This window comes from Rhinatrema bivittatum, chromosome 8 (genome assembly GCF_901001135.1).
Source record: "Rhinatrema bivittatum chromosome 8, aRhiBiv1.1, whole genome shotgun sequence".
NCBI classification, from domain to species: domain Eukaryota; kingdom Metazoa; phylum Chordata; class Amphibia; order Gymnophiona; family Rhinatrematidae; genus Rhinatrema; species Rhinatrema bivittatum.
The window spans coordinates 180,219,402-180,239,958 of NC_042622.1; the positions used below are offsets into that span (position 1 = coordinate 180,219,402).

Here is a 20,557-nt window from a genome sequence, read left to right on the forward strand (position 1 = left end):
TCCATAGAGGTGGTCCTGCTGTGGAGAATGCCCTGTCTCTGAAGGTTATATGATGGGAGGTTTTGGGGTGTGGTACCTGTAGAGATTCTCTATAGGACTCTCTGATGGGTCCGGAGGAGGTGTGTTTTCTGAATGGGATTTGCAGGTTAAGCAGAGAGTGTTGATGGATAGCTTTGTAGATAGAGGTAATGGACTTATATATGATTCTATAGTGAATTGGCAACCAATGTAGGTCTTTGAGAACTGGAGATATGTGATCTCTTCTCCTAGTGTTTGTCAATATTCTGGCTGCCGTATTTTGAACCATCTGAAGAGGTTTAGTGTGAGATGAGGGTAGACCTAATAATATAGAGTTGCAATAATCTAACTTAGAGAAGATTATTGCTTGCAGGACTGTTCTGTAGTCGTGCGAGTGGAAAAGTGGTTTTATTCTTTTTAGGACATGAAGTTTATGAAAGCAGTCCTTGGTAGTTTGGTTAATAAATGATTTTAGGTTTAGCCGATTATCAATGATAGCTCCTAGGTTTCTTACTTGAGATGTTTGTAAGTTGGCTGGTGAATTTGTAGTGATGTTACTGTTTTCCGGGGATATGAGGAGTTCGCTCTTTGAAGAGTTTAGGATTAAAGTTTAGACTGGAGAGGAGACCGTTGATTTCTAGAAGGCAATTTTCCCAGAATTCTAGAGTTTTTGTGAAAGATTCTTTAAGGGGAATGACGATCTGGACATCATCAGCGTATAGAAGGTTTTTTAGGTTCAGTTTGGTTAACAACTGGCAGAGAGGGAGAAGGTAAAAATGTTAAAGAGCGTGGGTGAGAGGGAAGAGCCCTGCGGAACTCCTAGTGAGGAAGGATAACGCTGAGATTCTTTGTTGTGTATTTTGACCTTGTAGCCTCTGTTCCTAAGGAATGTTTTGAACCAGGCCAGTGCCGTGCCTGTTATGCCGATGTTAGCTAACTGATTTAGGAGGATGGAGTGGTTAACCGTATCAAATGCTGCCGAGAGGTCCAGGAGGATCAGTAAGTAGGCATGACCTTTATCGAGGCCCCTGATGAGGTAATCTGTCAGGGATATGAGTAGTGATTCAGTACTTAATGATTTTCGGAAGCCATATTGAGTAGGGAACAGGATTTTGTGGTCTTCAAGGTAGTCCGATAATTTGGTGTTAACTAATTTTTCCGTTACCTTGGCTATGAAAGGGAGATTGGAGATTGGACGAAAGTTGGAAGGATCTTTAGGGTCTAAGTTTGTTTTTTTTAGGAGCGGTTTGATGGATGCTATTTTATATCTGTGATGCTATTTTATATCTGTGATGCAGGACAACACATGCTCTCTCTTACCATCTTATAACCTTACACGCATGTATTTTATGCACAGAAGTGTGGCGTGTGCACACAATAATCCAGAGCGATGCGCGCAGGCTCCGCTTATGAAACACTTTGGAATCAGCAGTTAACCGTGACCCCCCCCACCCCCACCCCCACCCCCAAGATCTCCTACCCAAAAAACGGACACAAAAGACAAATTCCAGTTTTACTTCTGGGATTTCATTAGCAGGTGTAAAAGCAGACAGACTTGTTTGGGAATGTATGCGTGCATACTGCTTACAAAAACAACAACTTGTGCTCACACTTGCGAACCCTGCTCTGGAATGCCCCAAAACTGCAACCCCCCCCCCCCCCCCCCCCAATTAACATTTTCGTGCGACACTGCAAGCACCTGCATACTCACGCTGTTCCCAAAATGGCATACACACTACTTACACACGTACAGTTGTGCTCCTACGTTTACATACCCCAGGCAGAATTTGTAAGATGTGAAGCGTTTTAAGAAAACATGAGCGATCAGATAAAACGCGTCTGTTAATTTTAATGTATTTCAAATTAAACTATTATGCATCACAGAATAGCACAATCATTAAACAAACCATAGCAATAATAAAATGGTCCTGTTCAAAAGTTTGCAGACCTTTCGTTCTTAAAATCGTGTATTGCCCCTTTTGAATCAGTGACGGCTTGCAGTCTTTTGTGATAGTTGTGAATGAGGTCCTTTATTTTCCCACATGGTAAAGCTGCTTATTCCTCTTGGCAGAAAGCCTCCAGATCCTGTAAATTCTTTGGTTGTCTGGAGAGAATCGAGCATACAGTTCATGCTAAAGTGGCTCAATGATGCTGAGGTCAGGAGACTGAGATGGCCACTCCAGAACCTTCACTTTCTTCTGCTGCAGCCACTGAAGGGTCAACTTGGCCTTATATTTCAGATCATTGTCATGTTGGAATATGCGCAGCTTCCTGGTTGATGAATGCAAATTCTCCTCCAATATTTTCTGATAAGATGCTGCATTCATCCTGCCATCAATTTTATCTAAATTCCCTGTGCCGCTGTAGCACCCCCCACCCAAAATAAAAAATCACAAAAAAACCCAGCAGAGATCCACCTTCATGCTTCACAGTGCCTCTCATGCAACCCATTTTTGTTCAAGTATCTCCTTATTGTGCATGCTGAAATGCCCATTCCATTTTGTTTCAGAGAAGCCTGTATTTCAGTGGAAGATGCTTGTGGGTTTTACTTTGCATCCAGACAAATTTTCCTGACAGTTGTGTCTGAAATCTTTCTTGGTCTACCTGACCGTGGCTTGGTATTAAAAGAACCAATAATTTTCCACTTCTTGATCAGAGTTTGAACAGTATTGATTGGCATTTTCAAATCTCTGGATATTTTTTTACATCCTTTTCCTGATTTATAAAGTTGAACTACTTTTGCTTGCAGATCCTTTGATAGTTTTTTTGCTTTCCCCATGCTTCAGAAACCAAAGTCAGTGCAGCCATGGATGAAATGCACAAGTTTCTCAAGAGCTAAGAAACTCATTGACTATTTATACACAGACAATAATTACAATCAAACAAGGCATAGGTGTAGATAGATACCTACCCTTCATTGCCATCTCAACTTATGTGTATATTATCAGCCCAAACATTCAAGGGTATGCAAATTTTTGAACAGGCAAACTGCAAAGAATTGGTGTGGAGTAAATATGGATCACACAAAAGAGCACATAGTAGGGAGCAGGGTGTGAAGCCAGTCAGTGATGTTGTTCCAAGGAAAATGGAGTAACAATAATACGAAGGGTTTCTCAGAACAACAGCTTTATATAATAAACTTCAAAGCAGTATCAAAAGTACAGGCCCCCAGCATGGCTGTGTTGCATCGTAGGAGCTGCATCAGGAGGGATCCACGAAGATGGTAGGCTTTTTACTTTATGAAATTTGTTGCGTTTCTTGTTTACACACTTTTTTATAACTTTTTTCTAATAATTTATATTATTTTTTTTACAGTATGCTATTGAACTTGTGAATTTACAAATCACATGCGGTATGGTTAAGATTTATATTACGGTAGCTATGATAGTACTTTTGTTTTCACTATAGTTTGTTTTTTACTTTGTTTTTTCTCAATAATCTTTCCCTACAGGATACCTCCCATTTAGAAAAAAAAAAAAGTTAGACATTTTACACCTTTTATTCGGGTATGTGCTCTATGTCTGATGTTGTTTATTGTTAGTTGTAATATATGTCGCTGTTCTTATTTAGATTTTTGTCTTTTGTATAGATAACAACCTTTGGAAATTGTTCTTCGTGAGTCCCTCCTGATGCAGCCCCTAGGGTGAAACATTTTATTTAGAACAGCATCACTGAACTTTTGAACAGGACCATTTTATTATTTCCCTTATTGCTACGGTTTGTTTCATGATTGTGCTATTCTATGATGTATAATAGTTTAATTTGAAGCACATTAACACAACAGACGTGTTTTGTCCGATCACCCCATTTTCTAAAAATGCTACATGCAGCGCCCCCTACAGCATGCAGTGTGTTCAGCAAATCTGTCACCAATTCTGTGCAGCCATGGTTCATGTGGGATTTTATTTAATTAATGTATTTATTTTTTATATTCTGCTTTTCACACTTCTTTCAGCGCTTCAAAGCGGATTACATTCAGGTACTGTAGGTATTTCCCTATGGACAGTGCAGCAGGTTATAGCAGAAACTTAATCTAACCAGGCAAAGCAGAGAGGAGGGTCTCCTGCAAGGATGCGTTACAGCCTGTGGTCACTTTTTATATTTAAATCTATTTATTAAAACTGCATAGACTTATTAACAAAACAAGCCCGGGTACGTTGACTCTGTGCACCCAGGTTGTGTACAAAAAAGATCATCAAAGAGTAGACATACAAACTCTCACCCAATCCAACCCTCCCCATCCCACTTTTTCAGCCCCGTGGTGGCGAACAAGACGTATATATAACGACCAGCTATTTACTAATATGTATTCAAAATCATACTCTGAGCATGGGAAGGTAAAGAGTCAATATACAGAGGCCAAATGTCCAGCTGAGGCTGCTTGATTTTAGTAGGACTTCTCTTTCCAATCATCAGTTCCAATAACATTAATTGATGTATAGCATTCCTCCAGAACATGACAGGTGGTTCAGTTTCTTCTCTCCAGTGATGCAGAATAGTAGATCTAGCCAACAGAATAACCTTGGATATCCATTGCTTTTTGTAGTGCAGTAAGCTGTTCACCCAGATTCAAGAGACCAAATAGAGCCACCGGAGCGGAAAAGACTATATGTTCAGATAATACAGTTTCAACATAATGATACACATGTTCCCAAAATTCTGAATAGTCACACAAGATCAAAAAGAATGACCCAACTTGCCAACCACTACCTTACATTTTAGGCATAAATCGGAATCAGTTAAACCAGCCAAGTACGCTTGTCATTGTGAGATATAGGCTCTGGATAGAAGTTTAAACTGCACTTCCCTCAACTTCACGCTCTGTGTGATTTTTGAAATAAAACTAAGACAAGAGGTAAATGTAGACAGAGAAATTGTATGTGCAAATCTTGAGTCCACTTAGACAACAAAGCTTCTAATGAGAACCCAGGAAACTTAGCTCGTAAAGACTTATGAAAATGTCCGTCTACCTGGGTCCTCTAAATCAAACCAGTCCTGCATTAAGTCCCATCCCAAATCAGAAAGTAGTGCTGAGGATAATGAAGATACATAATGATGAAGTTGCAGATAACTAAATACATCCACATTTCCCTCCCCTAACTTTTGCTGCAGTAAGGGAAATGACAACAATTTTTCTCCCGCGTCTAAAAATTGAGAAATAACCGAAACCCCCCCAGACAACCGATCTTTATAAACGCGTCTCTCCATTCCAGGTTGAAAATCGAGGTTACCCGCGATAGGGAGGAAGGGAGACATGGATTTACTTAATCGCAATTTAGAAGTAATCCACTGCCATGACTTGCAGGCTGAGGATATCAAGACATGCTTCCTTCCTCAAATAGGGTGAAATTTGTAAGATATAACGAAGATGTATAGGATGTTTAACAGCAGCTTCATATTGAATATCACAGTAAAAGGAAGTATCCCAACTGTTTTAAATGGGCACAATGATCGTATACGCTTAAATCTGGCTGACCCCATACCTCCCTGCCGTCCCAAAACCCATCAATTGAAACAAAGGCACTCTGGATTTATCACCCTTCCAGAAAACAAACAAAAAACCCCCCACAGTTCCCTATGAAAAACTTGCACATCTTTGGAGCTTAACACCAAAGGGAGAACATTCAAGACAGAAAGCCATTTGGGGAAAATGGTCATTTAAACAAATGATCCTACCCTCCGAGAGATAAAGCCAAGGAACTCCATTTCCGTAAGGAAACTTTAGTTATAGCTTGCAGCTTAGCCATATTAAAAGAGTGTAAAAGACACAGATCTTAATGAGCCAGATACCCAGGTATTCATTTGATGAGGGGCCCACATTAAAGGAAATGCACCTCTCCAATCACTAAGACCCCAAGTAATGACAGCCATGGCTTCAGACTTATCTAAGTTCAACCGCAGTCCAGCATACTCACCGCAGAAGCAAACTCAGAAAGCAAGACAGGCAAAGAAGCTTACGGACAAACAATATGTAAAAGGAGGTCATCCGCAAAGGCAGCAACTTTAAAAATGTGTTGCCCAATGTTAACACCCTCAATCCACCCATCTCACAGAATCTTTCGAATAAAAGGGTCCAATGATAACACAGAAAGTAGGGGAGACAAGGGTCAACCCTGCCTGGTATCTGGTATAGAGTGTTTTAATATACTGTAAAAAAAAAAAAAAAGACCCCTGAAATCCATATGCTTGTAAAACTGCAAAGAGATATCCCCAGTGGACCCTGTCAAATGCCTTTTTGGCATCAAAACTAATGAGCAGAGAGTTCAGGTGATGCTGTATAGAATGTTCCATGGAGGCTAAGATTTTTTGGACATTTGTAGCTGCATCGCTCCTTAGTGAAACCAACTTGTTCTGGGGATACCAAAGTTGGTAATATCTTGGCCAGATAACCAGCTAGAATCTTAGCCAATAACTTGACATCGAAATTCAATAAAGAAATGGGCCTGTAAGAACCAGGTTGCAAGAGATCATGCCCTGGTTTAGGAAAAAACCCCCAATGTTAGCTAGATTAGTCCCACAGTAGAACTCTCCTACCTCCAACAAGGCTTCAAACATTTTCCCCCAATGGTAGACAAAACTGATCAACCAGGAGTTTATAAAATTCACCAGTCATGCCATCTGGACATGGAGCTTTATGCAGCAGAGTATTTCAAATCAGAGAATAGAATTCTGGTCAGAGAGAGAGGAGTGTTGAACAGGTTTAAATCGTGTTCCTTCAACTGAGGGAGGGGAATATCCCTTAAATAGTATATGACTTCCTGCATGCTATTAGGTTCTAAAGCATAAAGGTTCTTGTAAAAATTAACAAAAAGACTTCCAATCTGTTTAGTAGCTCTAACAATAGCACCTCCCCTTGTTTTCATTGCAACCACATAAGATTTGCCATGCCAATGTTTCACAGCATTGGCCAACATTCTCCCGTCCTTGTTCCCAAAGAGAAAAAAATGTATATTTATAGTACAGCATACTTTTTTTGGTCTGTTGGTGTATCAGAGTGTTCCAAGCACACAGTTTTTTAAAATCACAATTTATTTGTCGGGAGTTGGATCAGAGGCGAACCTCCTCCTATCAAGTTGTATTTGTTTTTCCAAACTAATTATTCAATTATTATTATTCAGAGCGGTATAGGCAATAATATCGCCCCTTAATACGGCTTTTGCCGTTTCCCAAAATAATGATGAGTTGTGCTTGTGCGCTGCATTAAAGCATTCGAATTCCTTCCAGTTCTGTATCAAATAAAAATGAAACTTGGGATCATGAAACAAATATGATGGAAATTTCCAAGAACCTCCGTAAAACCCTTCAGCTGTAACCACATCGGGCATGATCAAAAATTTCTAATGGACCAATCCTGGCAGTCACAACCTTACAAAAAGAAGTTTCAGACAGGAGCAAGAAATCAATCCTGGATTTAGTGTCATGTGCTCTAGAAAGGTGAGTGAAATCCAGGTCAAGAGGGTGGAGAAACCGCCACACATCCACCAAGGAAAGCTGTTCACATAAATAAGGTATGCCCCGCCTCAGATCCAGATTTGTTAATGGCTTGGCTGGAATCCTATCTATGGAAGGATCAGCCACCACATTAAAATCTCCCCCATTAGAACATTGGGAAGCAACAGCAACAATTTTTGCAAAGAATTTCTTAGAATAAATCTTTGGGACATAAACACTTCCAAAGCAACACTTTTTTCCCCAATAATAAATTATATCTACCATCATCATCTTTGATCATGGCAATCAATTGGAAATGCAAAGACCAATGTATGAGAATAGCCATCCCAGCTTTACGCGAGGTAGCAGAAGCATAGAAAACATTTCCCAACCGTTGTTTCTTTAATTTATCATGTTCAGAATCTATGAGATGTGTCTCTTGCAACATGACGATATCAGCATGCATACGATTCATAGCCTATAACAATTTATAATGTTTCACTACTGAGTCTATGCCACAAACATTCCAAGATATGCATTTCAATTCTTTACCCACAATGAAACTGGTTTAGGAAATGTAAGACAAAGAATAAACAAGAACATATTAAGGAAGAGACTCCCCCCAGCCTGGGTCTCCCACCTGTGAAAAACCAAAATTGGAATGAAAAAATAAAGATAACTTTCCATAGCTGGTCACTCGTAATTGGCAAAAAGAGAAATAAGCAATCAGCACTGATCAGCACCCAAAAAACAACCCCCATCCCCAACCTCCCAACCCTACTTTCCATTCTTCCAAACTCCAGAAAGGACAATAAGAATGAAAAATGATTATAAAAAGAACAAATAACTCAATGCAGGTCGCACATCGCCCTGCATTCCCATCTGGGGTAGAGGTCATCGTGTATAAAGCCATGAGGGCCCACCCCTAGCTGACAAAATAGAAGTGAACTCCAAAAAGAAAGAAAGAATGGCCAACTGCTATCAAGGATTGTCCAAGGGTTGCAAAAGTTGCACTGCTGCAGCAGTTATTTCAAAATATTAAGTTTTGTTTTGATGGACCCTCTTAAGCTTAGCAGGAAATAACGTGATCCTCAGCTTCTTCTGTATCAATTGAGCACACACTGAGGAAAAGGATTTCCACCTCTCCACCACAGATTGAGAATAGCCCTGGAATATTAAAACCTTGTGGCCTTCATAAAGAAGAGGTTGCAGCTTCTGGGAAGCTCTCAGGATATCCAATTTATTAACAAAATTTAGAACTCCAGGATAACAACCTGGGGTCTATTCTGCATCTGGGTTGGTGAGCCTAGCCTATGGGCCCTTTTCTATACGCCGCGGCCCATTTACAGCAGTGAGGCCCAAAGAAGACACAAAGCCAGTCCTCTAAAGTGGCCCCCCCAAGGTGATGTCAGGGAGGTCCTCAGGAATACCCACCAACTGAAGGTTATTCCTCCAGGAATGAGTTTCCAGGTCATCAGATTTAGCTAGCAAACTTTTATGGCTTTTATGAAGATCCTTAAGTTCATTTTCCAAGTGGGTCATTTTATCCTCCAAATCGGAGACTCTGTTCAGCCTCCTAAATGTGCTGGCCATATGTGGTGAGTTTGGTATCTGACCCATCCATTTGCTGTGACAGAGCAGTGAAGCGGGCCAACCAACGCTGCTATAACAGCAGTCGCTATTGCTGAAGGGGTGCCTGCCGACTCTGCCCTTAAACTTGTTGCGTCCGCATCCTCTCCCCCAGGTGCCATCCTAAGAGGCTTTTCCTTCTCTTTCTTAGCCAGGCGCGTTGTCATTATTGTGGCCAGGAGTGGCAAAGGTTTGCTAAGAACTGGCAGAACGACAGTGTTCAAAGAAGCAGGAGTCCGCATGAAACCCGGTGGGTAAAAAAACCCAAAACGGATTCCCCATTAAACAGAAAAAATTAGCAGGAGGGCCCCTGGAGAGCCCAAATGGCTTCCTGTCTCATTTCGAAAAACCTTCTTTCCAAGGAAGCTGACTGGCTTCATACAGCCAGATTAAAAGTTAGCCCCAAGAAATCCAAAGTCATATGGTTTTCCCTTCTCCACTTATTGGTGGTACTCAGATTCAATTACCATTTTAGGATTTAAGTTTGGCTTCTGTGCTCAAATTCTCTCCACAGACTTCTGATCTTGCCCAGAATTCCTTACTACTATTTGCGTTTTATCCGTTGATTAAGACCATTTTTAAGTCTCGAGTCTTTGATGTATGCGCTCGTTCTCCATTGCCTTACCACAGTCTCTCCTCACAGTCGCTCAGTCGTCTCCAGATTATTCAGAGTACTGCCACTCAGCTCATTTTTGGCAAGAGCAAATATGATCAAGTCCCACCTCTTTTACAGCAGCTACTCTGGTTCCTGTTGCATCCAATTCAAACTTGGCTGCCTCTCTTTTTTAAAGCATTTCGGGGGGAGGGGGGGGGCGGCACACCTGCTTATCTGATCAAACCATATCTCCCAGGTCACATCCTCTGGTCAGCTCTGCATGAGTTACTGAATATTCCCTCATTTAAGCAAACGAGATTTCAAAGTAGCCGGGAAATGGCTTTTAGTCTCCAGTTTCTGGGAACTCTCAGTCTGCGGTTAGAAAGATTTCATTAAACTCCGGAAAGAGCTAAACGCACACCTCTTTATACAAGCATTTGATAAACAATTATGCTTCCTGCTAACCTGGTCTACTGCTGCCTCAGTTTTAATTTTGCTTAGATTTTCAAAGAGAATGACAATTAATCAACTAAAGTAACTCACAAGGGCAGCCACCGCAAAGCAGAGAGCAGAAAGGAAGAGCCCAACAGCCGGATTTGTCTCACGTTGTTCTAGCTCCTCTTTCCTTTCACCTTCTGTTCTGTTCCAGCTCGGACTCTGCCCGTCTGTCCTCCCCCCTCGTCCTATTAAGGCGGGCTTCTATTTCTGTTACCTGTGGTGTTCCCAACACCCTGCAAGCTCATCGCAGATTCTTCCGAATCCTACACGCGAATGTTCCCTTGATGGGGGTACTATCTGTAGAAACGTTAGGCACGGCCGTCTCCCTCTCACCGCATGAAGCCCCAACATAATCAAGCCATGGCAGGTCCACATCTGATCACCTGGCAAGTTTCAACAGATTTGTATGGGAAGAGAACAATTTTTCCACTGTCCACTAGTCCTGGGGCCACACCTGCGGTAAACGTAGGCAACCCCTACATCTCCCCTGCCCTGGGTACAGCAAAGTCTTATTACATTAGCTTCTGTGTAATCCAGATTTCACTTTATTTCTGATTCATTTGCTGCTGACTTATGTACACTTATTTTGCACATTTATTGTAAGATACTCTGGGCAGGGTGCCAGATAAAAACCAAGGACCTCAATTACTAAGCATTTTTCCCCCCACAGAAACAGAATGGCAGAAAAGCTTTAGTAAATCAGGCCCTAAGTTACTTTCCTAGTCTGGAAGACAATGCCACCTTTCGTCACCAGAGGGACACAGTTACTTTAAAATATACTCTCACCCCTGCAGTTACCATGCAATTCCCATTAAACACTGAAGTGCAGAATACAGGCAACGCTTCCTGGCTGGGTCTTCATTTCCAAAGTGGTCCTCTGCCCTACCGGAGAGTCGATAACCTTCCGGTCAGGGGCACGTGACTACCTCCTAACCTGCAGTCTCCCTGGAGAAACTCGCAGCCCCAAAACTTTCTGAAACAGCGTTTCCCCCAACCCTGTCCAATCACAAGGATTTTCAGGATTGCTAGAATACGCATGTGATAGAGCTGCACATATCGGAGATCCAGTGTATGCAAACCTCTCTCATGCTATTCATTACAGACCTCCTTAACACCTGACACTAGAATACAGCAGACCAGTCAGGCATTAACACATTTAGCCAAAATGTATTTGGGCTCTGCTGACCTGCCACTGAATACACCTCTTCCTCTTCGCATCACCTTCCCCTAACTTTAGCTTTGGGGGCTTAAGCTCTGCTAGGCCTTCTTGCTTGTAGAGGAAGAAAGTTTTCATAGCTGAAAGAAGACCATGCTCTGGTATGCGAGCAACAGAGGGCTTGCTTGCTGGAACATGTTGCCCTTCGCCCACGGTGCTCAGTACCTCACTGTCACGCACACACGTGCAGCCTCTCTCTCTCTGTCTGCACCTTACAGCCACGTATCATCTTTCAACAAATAATTGCAGCTCTATCCAAACTGTTCTCCCATCGTTACCCAATCACTACTGCCATGGTGAGATCTCAGCTCACAAAACAGTAGGCCGAAGGACGTCTTAAGATAGCAGAAGCACTCCTACTGCCTCATTATAATAATTACAAAATCTATTGGTATTTTACCAGAGTTACTTTGTACTGTGATCAAATGACCCTGAGAAACGACGCAAGCAGCAGCTGCTGCCAGATTGGCTGAACTAGCATTTGCCAACGGAGCTGAAGAGCCAACCAGTGGAAGCAAGAGTGCCAAGATCATAAATCAGAATAAAAGCTTTAAAAATACCGCATGTATGCCTTTCTACTCCGCTTTCACTTCATGTAGTCCTACTGGTCCCTGAGAAAAATGGCGAACTGTAATTTGTGTTGGACCAACCAAAGAATTGTGCAACCACAGAGGAAGACGCCTATGGGGCCTGCAAAGCTCATAGACAGCAGCACTGTTGGGAAAACTCTTACCTCAATCCAATCAACGTTAGGAGAGACTGCAAGGAATCCAGCTCTCCCTAGCACAGGGTGTGGAGCACACCCAGGAAGGAGAAAACCATTTTACAAAGCGCAAACTCCCTCCTGCTCCACCCCCCCCCCCCCCCCCCCCCCAATGCTGTACTGAACTGTGAAAAAGCCTCTTCCCTGCTATAAATCCCAGACGTCCAGGCTGGAGCCATGTCTCCATCACAAGTTATCACTTCCAGAAGACCTCTAAAAAGACAGAGAATGGAAGTGGTCCAACTTTAAATATGGGATATTTAAAGAAAAAAAAAGTGCCATACTCGGCTTTTAAAAGAACAAGATCTGCAGATGCAAGGAAGAAAGGACGTTGCTGTTCTGTGAATCGCTTGTATGCTCAGGTGACGCCTGATGAAGGGAGTATCTTCCCCTGAAAGCCAGGCGACAAATGGATCAAGTTAATCTTAGAAAAACAAAAGAGATTTTTTTTTTTTTTTTGCAGTTGGTTGACCTTTATTTTTGCGCACTCGAGCAAGCACACGACTCCATAAAAAGAACAGGAGAATGCCTCCTAGCTCAGGTAAAACCACATTCTCCAGTTCCAAAGTGGAAATCCAGAAAGCCAGTACCAGCGCGGGTAAAGGCATTTCTCTCTCCATTTCCAACACGCTCTCCCCTCCTCCGCTCGGCTCTTTAATGACTGTGTCAGTCACATACCTGACACACAGTCCAGCCGCCAGCCCGCATCCATCCCAGCACTGGAACATGCCAAGCACTAACGAAACAGCCAGGCGGACAGGGAGGCATAGGCTGCTTGCTCGACAGAGGTCATCCCCGCTACAATGCGGCAAGAGAAAAATTAAAAAAAAAAAAAAATCAAAGCAGGGAAAAGAAAACAAAGCCAAAACCGCATACACTCAGTTTATCCGGAGGAGGGAGCTCGTGGATAATTCCTCTAGCTGTTCCTGTTGCTGAGGATCCTGTAAAAAATGTGCCACTGCCAACCCACGTGTTCAAGTCCCAGCACAGTGAAACAGAAAAATAAAAGTGAATTCTTCTGCATAAGAGACAGCGAAGCAGAAACCCTGCCCCCATTACCTTCCTCCAGGTAACCCAAAGGCACTCTAGGGTCATGGCTTATTATGAAGGTGAGACGTCGGTCGGGTAGGAAGAGGCAATCCTGCTGGTGACAGCCTGAAGGCAAACAGGCCAGGTCAGTGCCATGTCCATGTTATGCAGTCAGAAAAAAAAGTAGGAAACTTAACCACAGGGAAAACCAGCACGAACCACAAAAACAGAAGCCACTGATAAAATTCAACAGCCACAAAGAGGACACGTTTTAAGAGCGATTTAGCCACATAGATTGCCCTGGTTGAAAATCGTGCTCCTCACGTGCGGGCTTTCACCTTGTGCTTATTTTTAGCCAGTGTCTAAGAGGCAATTCAAGGGGTCGGAAGGGACTAAGTCAGCATGTAGGATTTTCCAGGTCTACATGGGCCGTTCTGCTCTTTCAGACCTGCCTGATCCAGGCCTGGTTTTACCCCAGAGCACACTCAAGCTCCCTGGACGATTAACATCTCTGATGAGCTCATCTGACAAGCTCCATCTTTCCCTTGAAATGGCGAGTGGGGGAGGGGTCCAACGATGGCGACCACATGAGCTTTTCTTTGTCTACCAGTTGTTCTCCCCCCAAGACGGAGAGTTTCGGAGCTTCCGGGATCTACAATCCCAATTCGTGTTTCCTCATATAGACTTCTTCGTTTATCCACCGGTTAGGCATTTGGTCAAATCTCAGGGAACCGTTTTTCAAGACTCAAAGTGTCTCCGAAGTACTTTCTTGCGCGAGAAGGGGTAGAAACCTTCAACCTCGCTTTTTAGGAGCTTACTTCTGGATATATTATTTGGGGACGATCTAACCTTTCTTTTCCAAAAATGGCCAGGAGTTCAAGTTGACATACCAGGAATTTTGGGATTGCTTCTTGATTACTCCCTCACTTGTGGAATCAGCGTTATTCACAGAGAGGCATCTTAAATCTCTTTGGCAATTTTAATCGGTCTCCTGATGAAGCCTGCTTAGCCAAATTAACATCCTCCCAGATATGTCCCGAATGCGATGTAGGAACGGGTGCCTACTTTCACGTTTTTTGGAAAAGCCCCAAAATCCAATCCTTTTGGAATCCTGGGAACTATTATATCAGTTGAACCCCATCGCTGGCTTTTTGGAGTACAGGGTCCCTCGGCTGACAGCCCCCCCCCCCCACACACACACAGGAGACCTATTGTTTCTGCAGAAAGCGGGGTTAGTGGGGGAAACGACCATTCTATCCCACTGGCCGGGTTCAGAGGCCCCACATCCAACGCACCGGTTCCAACACCCGTTGAAGATTTTCACATTTGAGTATCTCTCTGCAAGGATGGGCACCCCGAAACTCTGCACACGGCACAAATTCATAACATTTCTGACCCCAACCACTGGGTTGGGGTCAGAAATATATATATATATATATATATATATATATATATATATATATAAATAAATAAACGGTCCGTTCACCCACATTGTGAAAAACAGTTCCCTGCTCACCAAGGGCCCCAAAATTACTAAGCCTTTCCCTCATAGACAAAGATAGAAGAAAAGCTTTTAAGTCAGGCCCCAAGTCAGCCACCTCTAAAAGCATCCCCCTCCTAGCCACATCAGTCACCTCTACCGGCTTCAATGGCATCAACCGCTAAAGATATCATACTACAACTCTCTCCTTCCTATGATGCAAATATCAGTTCATGACACTGAAAACTCAATGTCATCTCATCTCTCAGGGAGACTCAACCACACTCTGAAGACAGCAGGATGCACAAAAAATGCCCCGAACTGAGCGACCTGACAGCCTTGCATACATGATACAGTGCCTGCCCACCCCAAGAAAAGACAACACATGGGATACAAGAGTCCTCTGCCTCAGTCTACAGCAGGGGTGGTAAACTCCGGTCCTCGAGTGCCACAAACAGGCCAGGTTTTCAGGATATCCACAATGAATATGCATGAAATAGATCTGCATGCTCTGCCTCCAATGTATGCAAAACTATCTCATGCATATTCATTGTAGTTATCCTGAAAACCTGGCCTGTTTGTGGCCCTCGAGGACTGGAGTTCGCCACCCCTGGTCTACAGTAAAAGAGAGTGTTTATGTGCCATATCTATGGTTTCTTTGAAATGAGCTGGTGTATCTGCACATCCGAAGACAAACCACACTCAACTGACACCATCTGGAAATCCCAGCAGACTGGACAAAGGCTGAATGGACAGAGACAGGCACATGCTCACAGGGCAGCATGGGATAGCCTGTGAAGGATCCACTCTGCGAATGAACGGGAACCCTTCAGTTGCCAGCACTATTACTCCGAAACACAAGTCATGAAAATGCATTCAGAGAAAAAAAACAGACATCAGCTCTAGGAGATCAGGACACAGCTTTGGCCTTCTCTGGGTACCGACTGGAAACCTGCTACCGTCAGGAGGCAGGAAAACCTCAGAGGGCAGCCCGCCAGCTCTTGAACACCAGCCGCAGTGTCGAGGAAAGCCCCTTCTTCTAGCCTTCTGCAGCGGACAGAATTAAGTTTGTCAAGGATCTTGCCTCTTGTTCTTTGAGGGGAGATTTTTTTTTTTTTTGGTTGATGCAACGGAGAATAACCATCATTTACAGAATTTAAAGACAAGATCATGCAATCACAATTTTTCATTTTCCTGAGCTGATTGTTCTGGTTGCTCTGTGCAGCTTGCAAATGTGTGTGTGTGTGTGTGTGTGTGTGTGTGTGTGTGTGTGTGTGTGTGGAGGGGGGGGGGGTGTCGGGAGGGGGAGTTGCTGCGAGCAAAGCACGCTCTGCAGGGTTTACTGTACTGTGCACGCTCTGCTTTCATCTCTCACCCTCTGTCTGCTGCCTGCAATCCCAGGGGGTTGGGGCAGGATCTCTGCTGAAGCCCCTCCTATGGTCGGCAACGTGATCGCAGCATCAGCTGTGTTTGGCTAGACTGCATGAGGTGATCAGCAGTTGCATCACAGCTTAAACCAGAGGAGGCTCCGGCTTTTCATGTGATGGGAAGCTTATGGGCCTGGGAAGGGCTTAACTCGGAGTGCAGAAGGGAGGGGGGGAAGTCAAAAAAAGTGCCTTAGTGCCTGCCTGAAGAAGGACACTGAGGAAGGTGCAGCGGCAGCACTAGATGGGATACAGTAATCGATTGTCCTGTATACACAGGAAACCCGATAATTCTTCCTGGCCTAGCAGGGAGACCACAGACCTCTGCTAATTTGCTTGTCCAGCCCCCAAGTCATAAAGTCAGCCAGGAGGAGCAAACCAACATTTGGTTTTTTAGTTTTGTTTTTTTTAATTATCCAACCAACAGAACAATCAGAATTATTAACAATTCCTTCTCTGGTGCTTCTCCTCGAGGAGAAATAAAGAACCAGAAGGGTGTGAGATCCGCAGAGGAATCATTCGGTTTGAATGTTGCCAGGAATGGATATTTTAGAAACTAAACAGCACCATGAAAACCAAATATCATTCAAGTCCAGAACACAAAGGGATGCGTTTCCAAAAATGCCTGCTTCAGACAATCACATTAGGAAATTTCAGTTGCGAATGTAAGTGCCTAAAATGCTGAAAATCTCCCTAAAGCTAGGCAGCCAATTTGTGGCCCCCATATTCAGAGCTTCAGGCCCCTAACCTTGCCAGCCATAGCCATCTAAGTTCTCCCAAGGAACCCCCTACAGCCACAATCTCTTGCCCACCACCCCCATCCTCAAAAGCCCAACAGTGTAGCAACAGGTCCCCGACAGCCCGACACCCCCCCCCCCCCCCGGCCTAGGATATTTATTTTATTTAATAGAAACTCACAAATCACACATTCCGGTCACATGGCTGCTCACCGCAGCTTCCAAAACATACAGTCGTAAAATCTATACAGTGCGAGCAAAAAGGAGGAGAAGACATTTTTACCTCCTCCCTGCTCCGCTGCCTGCTCCTACCGGTGGCATTTGGCCTTCATCCCTGGAACAGGAAGGAGGTAAGCGCAGCGCCCCCCCCTCAAGCAGGGTAAGGTGGGCCATGGAGCAGGAACGGGGGGGGGGGGGGGGGATGACTTTGGTGGGGTGGCCAAGAGATTGGGTTGCCACACCTTAACCCTGCCCCCAAGGCCATCCACTTATGAGCCGCCTCACTTTAGGTGCCTTGTGACACTGGGTCCCTAAATTTAAGGGTTAACCCCTGAGAAAATGTTCCCAGGAACCAATGGAGGCTCTTAATCCCTAGCTGGATAACGCAAACAAGGTGCAGAACTCAGGAAGCAAACAGAAATAGGGCTGCACCTCTGAAGCTTTTACACGTTAGATATCCATCATGCCTGGTACTTTGCGTTACAAAAAACATTCCACAATAAGAGCTTTGGGAGGGATGATTAAAACTGCTGGATAAAACAGTCTTTCAGTATAGCTGGCAGTGCCTCCTCACCTCGTTCGTATTCACAAAACCAGGCATGTGCTGCAGTGAAAAGGAAATTACGCAACCAGATTCTCCAGCAACACCTGATGTGATGCAACGTGAGGACACGGCTCTCGTAAGGTCAACACCACGCAGGAATGCCGCTGTCGCCTGCCATCTCATCACATTTCTTATCAGTCTGATTTAAGAACGCTGAGGTCAGGCAGGAGCTCGGCCAAGGCCTGCATTTCTCAACCTGACACCAGGTCAGTACAGGGCAGGGGAGGAGCACGAGGCCCCCTTCTCTCATCAATGGCAGAGATTTCCTCAAGGCAGGCCAGCGTGGACAAGTGTTACCGTAAATCTGGCTACCAGCAGGAGGGAATGGTACTGTCAAAGATTAACTACAAACTTTGCAGGATACTTTGGGACAATACAGCATGAGCAAAAAGCAGCAACGTCAAAAACACAGAAGATTAGAGATGTGCAGTCCATTAGAACTCCGAAATACACTATTTGGGTTTGATTTTAAAAAGCATTTACTCGAGCAAAACTGGTTTTTGCTCGAGTAAATACACTTTACTCAAGTAAGTGGGCTTTTCAAAATTGCTACAATATATGCCATTGAATTGTCCATAGGATTTACTCAAGTAAGTACACTTTACTCGAGTAAATAGCTTTTGAAAATTGCTACGATAGTATGTCACATTTACATGCGTAACTCCTTTGAAAATTACCCTCATAGTTGCTTAGTTTTGCTTTTCCAAACCAAAATGGCACAAACCACAACAAAATTTCATTTTTGTTTAATGCGACTAGAAAATCGTAAAAGAAAAACCTAATGAAAGATTATCCCCATGCACGCCTCTACAGAATATGACAGGACCCATGCAGGCTTTACTTGGCCCCTTCCCCAAGGATCCTCCAAGGAGGCTGTCCCATGCCCTCATCGTCTTTTCTTGGTAAGAAGGCATCCTGCCACTATCCTGGGCCTTCCTTGCTCCTCCCATCGCTCCTCGTTCTAGACCTTCCTCTCCACCACCTGACTGACAGCGCCACGTTCCGCCACGTCGCAGCTGGCACCACACAGAAAAATACCAGGCCGCAGTAGCTGGATTTCTCAGACTGGCTATCACATTCACTTTTTGCTCCCACAAAAATACTTCCGCATCTTGCTGCATTAGACAGTGGCATTCCTCACACAGTGTTCATTTTAAACAGAGACTGCTTATTTTACAAACTGCATTTGAAATTCAGTAAGAAAAGTTGGAGTTTTAAAAGTGCTAAGTTTATACTGGGCTAAAACAAGTCTCGTAGAAAAAGATTTTAAGAGGAATATATTCACAGCGATTTACACAGGTGAAAAGCGTTTTTACTCAGGTTAGTGCGCGCACTTTCAGCCACATTAAGAGACGGCGTTCCCAGGACAGGGGAAGGGGGGAGGCTGTTATTATCTACAGCTAATGGGCCGGATTTTAAAAAGGTTGCACGCGTAACCGGTCTTATGCGCATCGCCGGGCCTATTTTAAAAAGGCCCGGCGACGCGCATAAAGCTCCGGGGAGGGGGCAGGGAGGGGGTGGGGCCAGAGGCTCCAGGCACAGCGGCCATTTGCTGCTGTGCTTGGGATTGCGTGCCGGCAGTCGGCCAGCGCGCGCAACTTACTTCAGCCCCAGGGCTGAAGTAGGTTTGGAAACAAGAAAGAAAAAAAGAAAAAAAGGTAGGGGTAAAAGGGCAGGGGAGGTAGGGAAGTTCCCTCCGAGGCTGCTCCGATTTCAGAGCGGCCTGGGAGGGAACGCGCATGTTATAAAATCGGGCGTACATGTGTGCGTGCCGGGTAGCACCTGCACATGTATGCCCCGCGCACAACCTTTTAAAATCTACCCCAATGTGCCCACACTAAAACCGGTGCAAATGTCCACGGGTACTTTGTTCGGTGCCAGATCCACAGGTTAAAACGTGCCTGAGGACTTGGTTCCAACATGCACAGTTCAGAAATTGCCCCTAAATATTTTTTTAAGTTGAGAGATTAGGTAGATTCCATAAGCATTGAAAAACTCTCTCAGATGGGAAATGCAGGGCAAAGTAAAGCAGTAATGCATTTAAAGCTTTTGTCTACATATCCATCTTACCAGTGGCTCTCTCCCCTACCCCTGGGAGCTAACTCCATAGCGCTCAGCCCCAGACTGAGGCAACACATACAAATATGACTGGGCCAGTTCCAGAGCCCCGCGCCTTTAATATGTAAGGTTTCGAGACCTACCTCATCTGTAAAGTAAGACTGTCCGGAAGGTTCGCCAATACCAGGTCAGACAAGGTGTCCGAGCAGACCGAGGCCGGGGACAGGGACCTATCCTTGTCCTCCGCAGTATCCCCCTTCGCCATGACGTTGAACTCGTCCTCTGAGTTATCCTCCGACACGGAGCCGATAATGAAGCGTGATGATTGTTCAGAGTCAACATCTTTGGGATGAGATGGCTCGTCCATTGTTCCTCCTCCTAGTCCAGTGGGTTCTCAGTGCTAGATAGAGAAAGCAAGCACATCAATCCCTGGGGGGGGGTCAATGCATCACACGCGCGTCAGACGGCAATGCTTTGCAAACGCATCAATGCAGTGCAAGCGTGTCAGTCCCCGGGGGTCAATGCATGGCAAGCGTGTCAATCCCCGGAGTTGAATGAAATCGTACAGCGAGCATCTCAGTCAATGGGGTTACTGCACAAAGTAGAGGAACCTTCAATGGTGTCTCTCTCCTCACTCATGGTTCCCCTTAAAGAGGACCTCAGATAATGCTCGTGTGTGCTTTTTAACCACCCAGGCATGCCATCTGAGGAAGGGTTTCCAAGATGGAGGTGGGGGGGGGGGGGGGGAAATAAAATAGGGAAACAATTTTCATTTGATTGCATAGTTAAAGCACTAGCACTTTCCAGGACAGACAACTATAGTCTTAGTGAAACTCCAAAGAACAAGAGGAAAGGA

General features: G+C 44.3%; 1 protein-coding gene across 4 annotated transcripts in view; it reads right to left on the reverse strand.

Moving 5' to 3' along the window:
* ACACA (acetyl-CoA carboxylase alpha) overlaps positions 1-20,557 on the reverse strand; it is a 210,694-nt gene that overhangs the window by 183,426 nt on the left and 6,711 nt on the right. For all 4 annotated transcript variants that reach the window (XM_029611735.1, XM_029611732.1, XM_029611734.1 and 1 more), the window contains exon 2: positions 19,845-20,101. In XM_029611735.1, coding sequence (XP_029467595.1) covers positions 19,845-20,068 — 224 coding nt within the window. In that variant the 5' untranslated portion in view covers positions 20,069-20,101. The remainder of the gene's footprint in view (positions 1-19,844; positions 20,102-20,557) is intronic.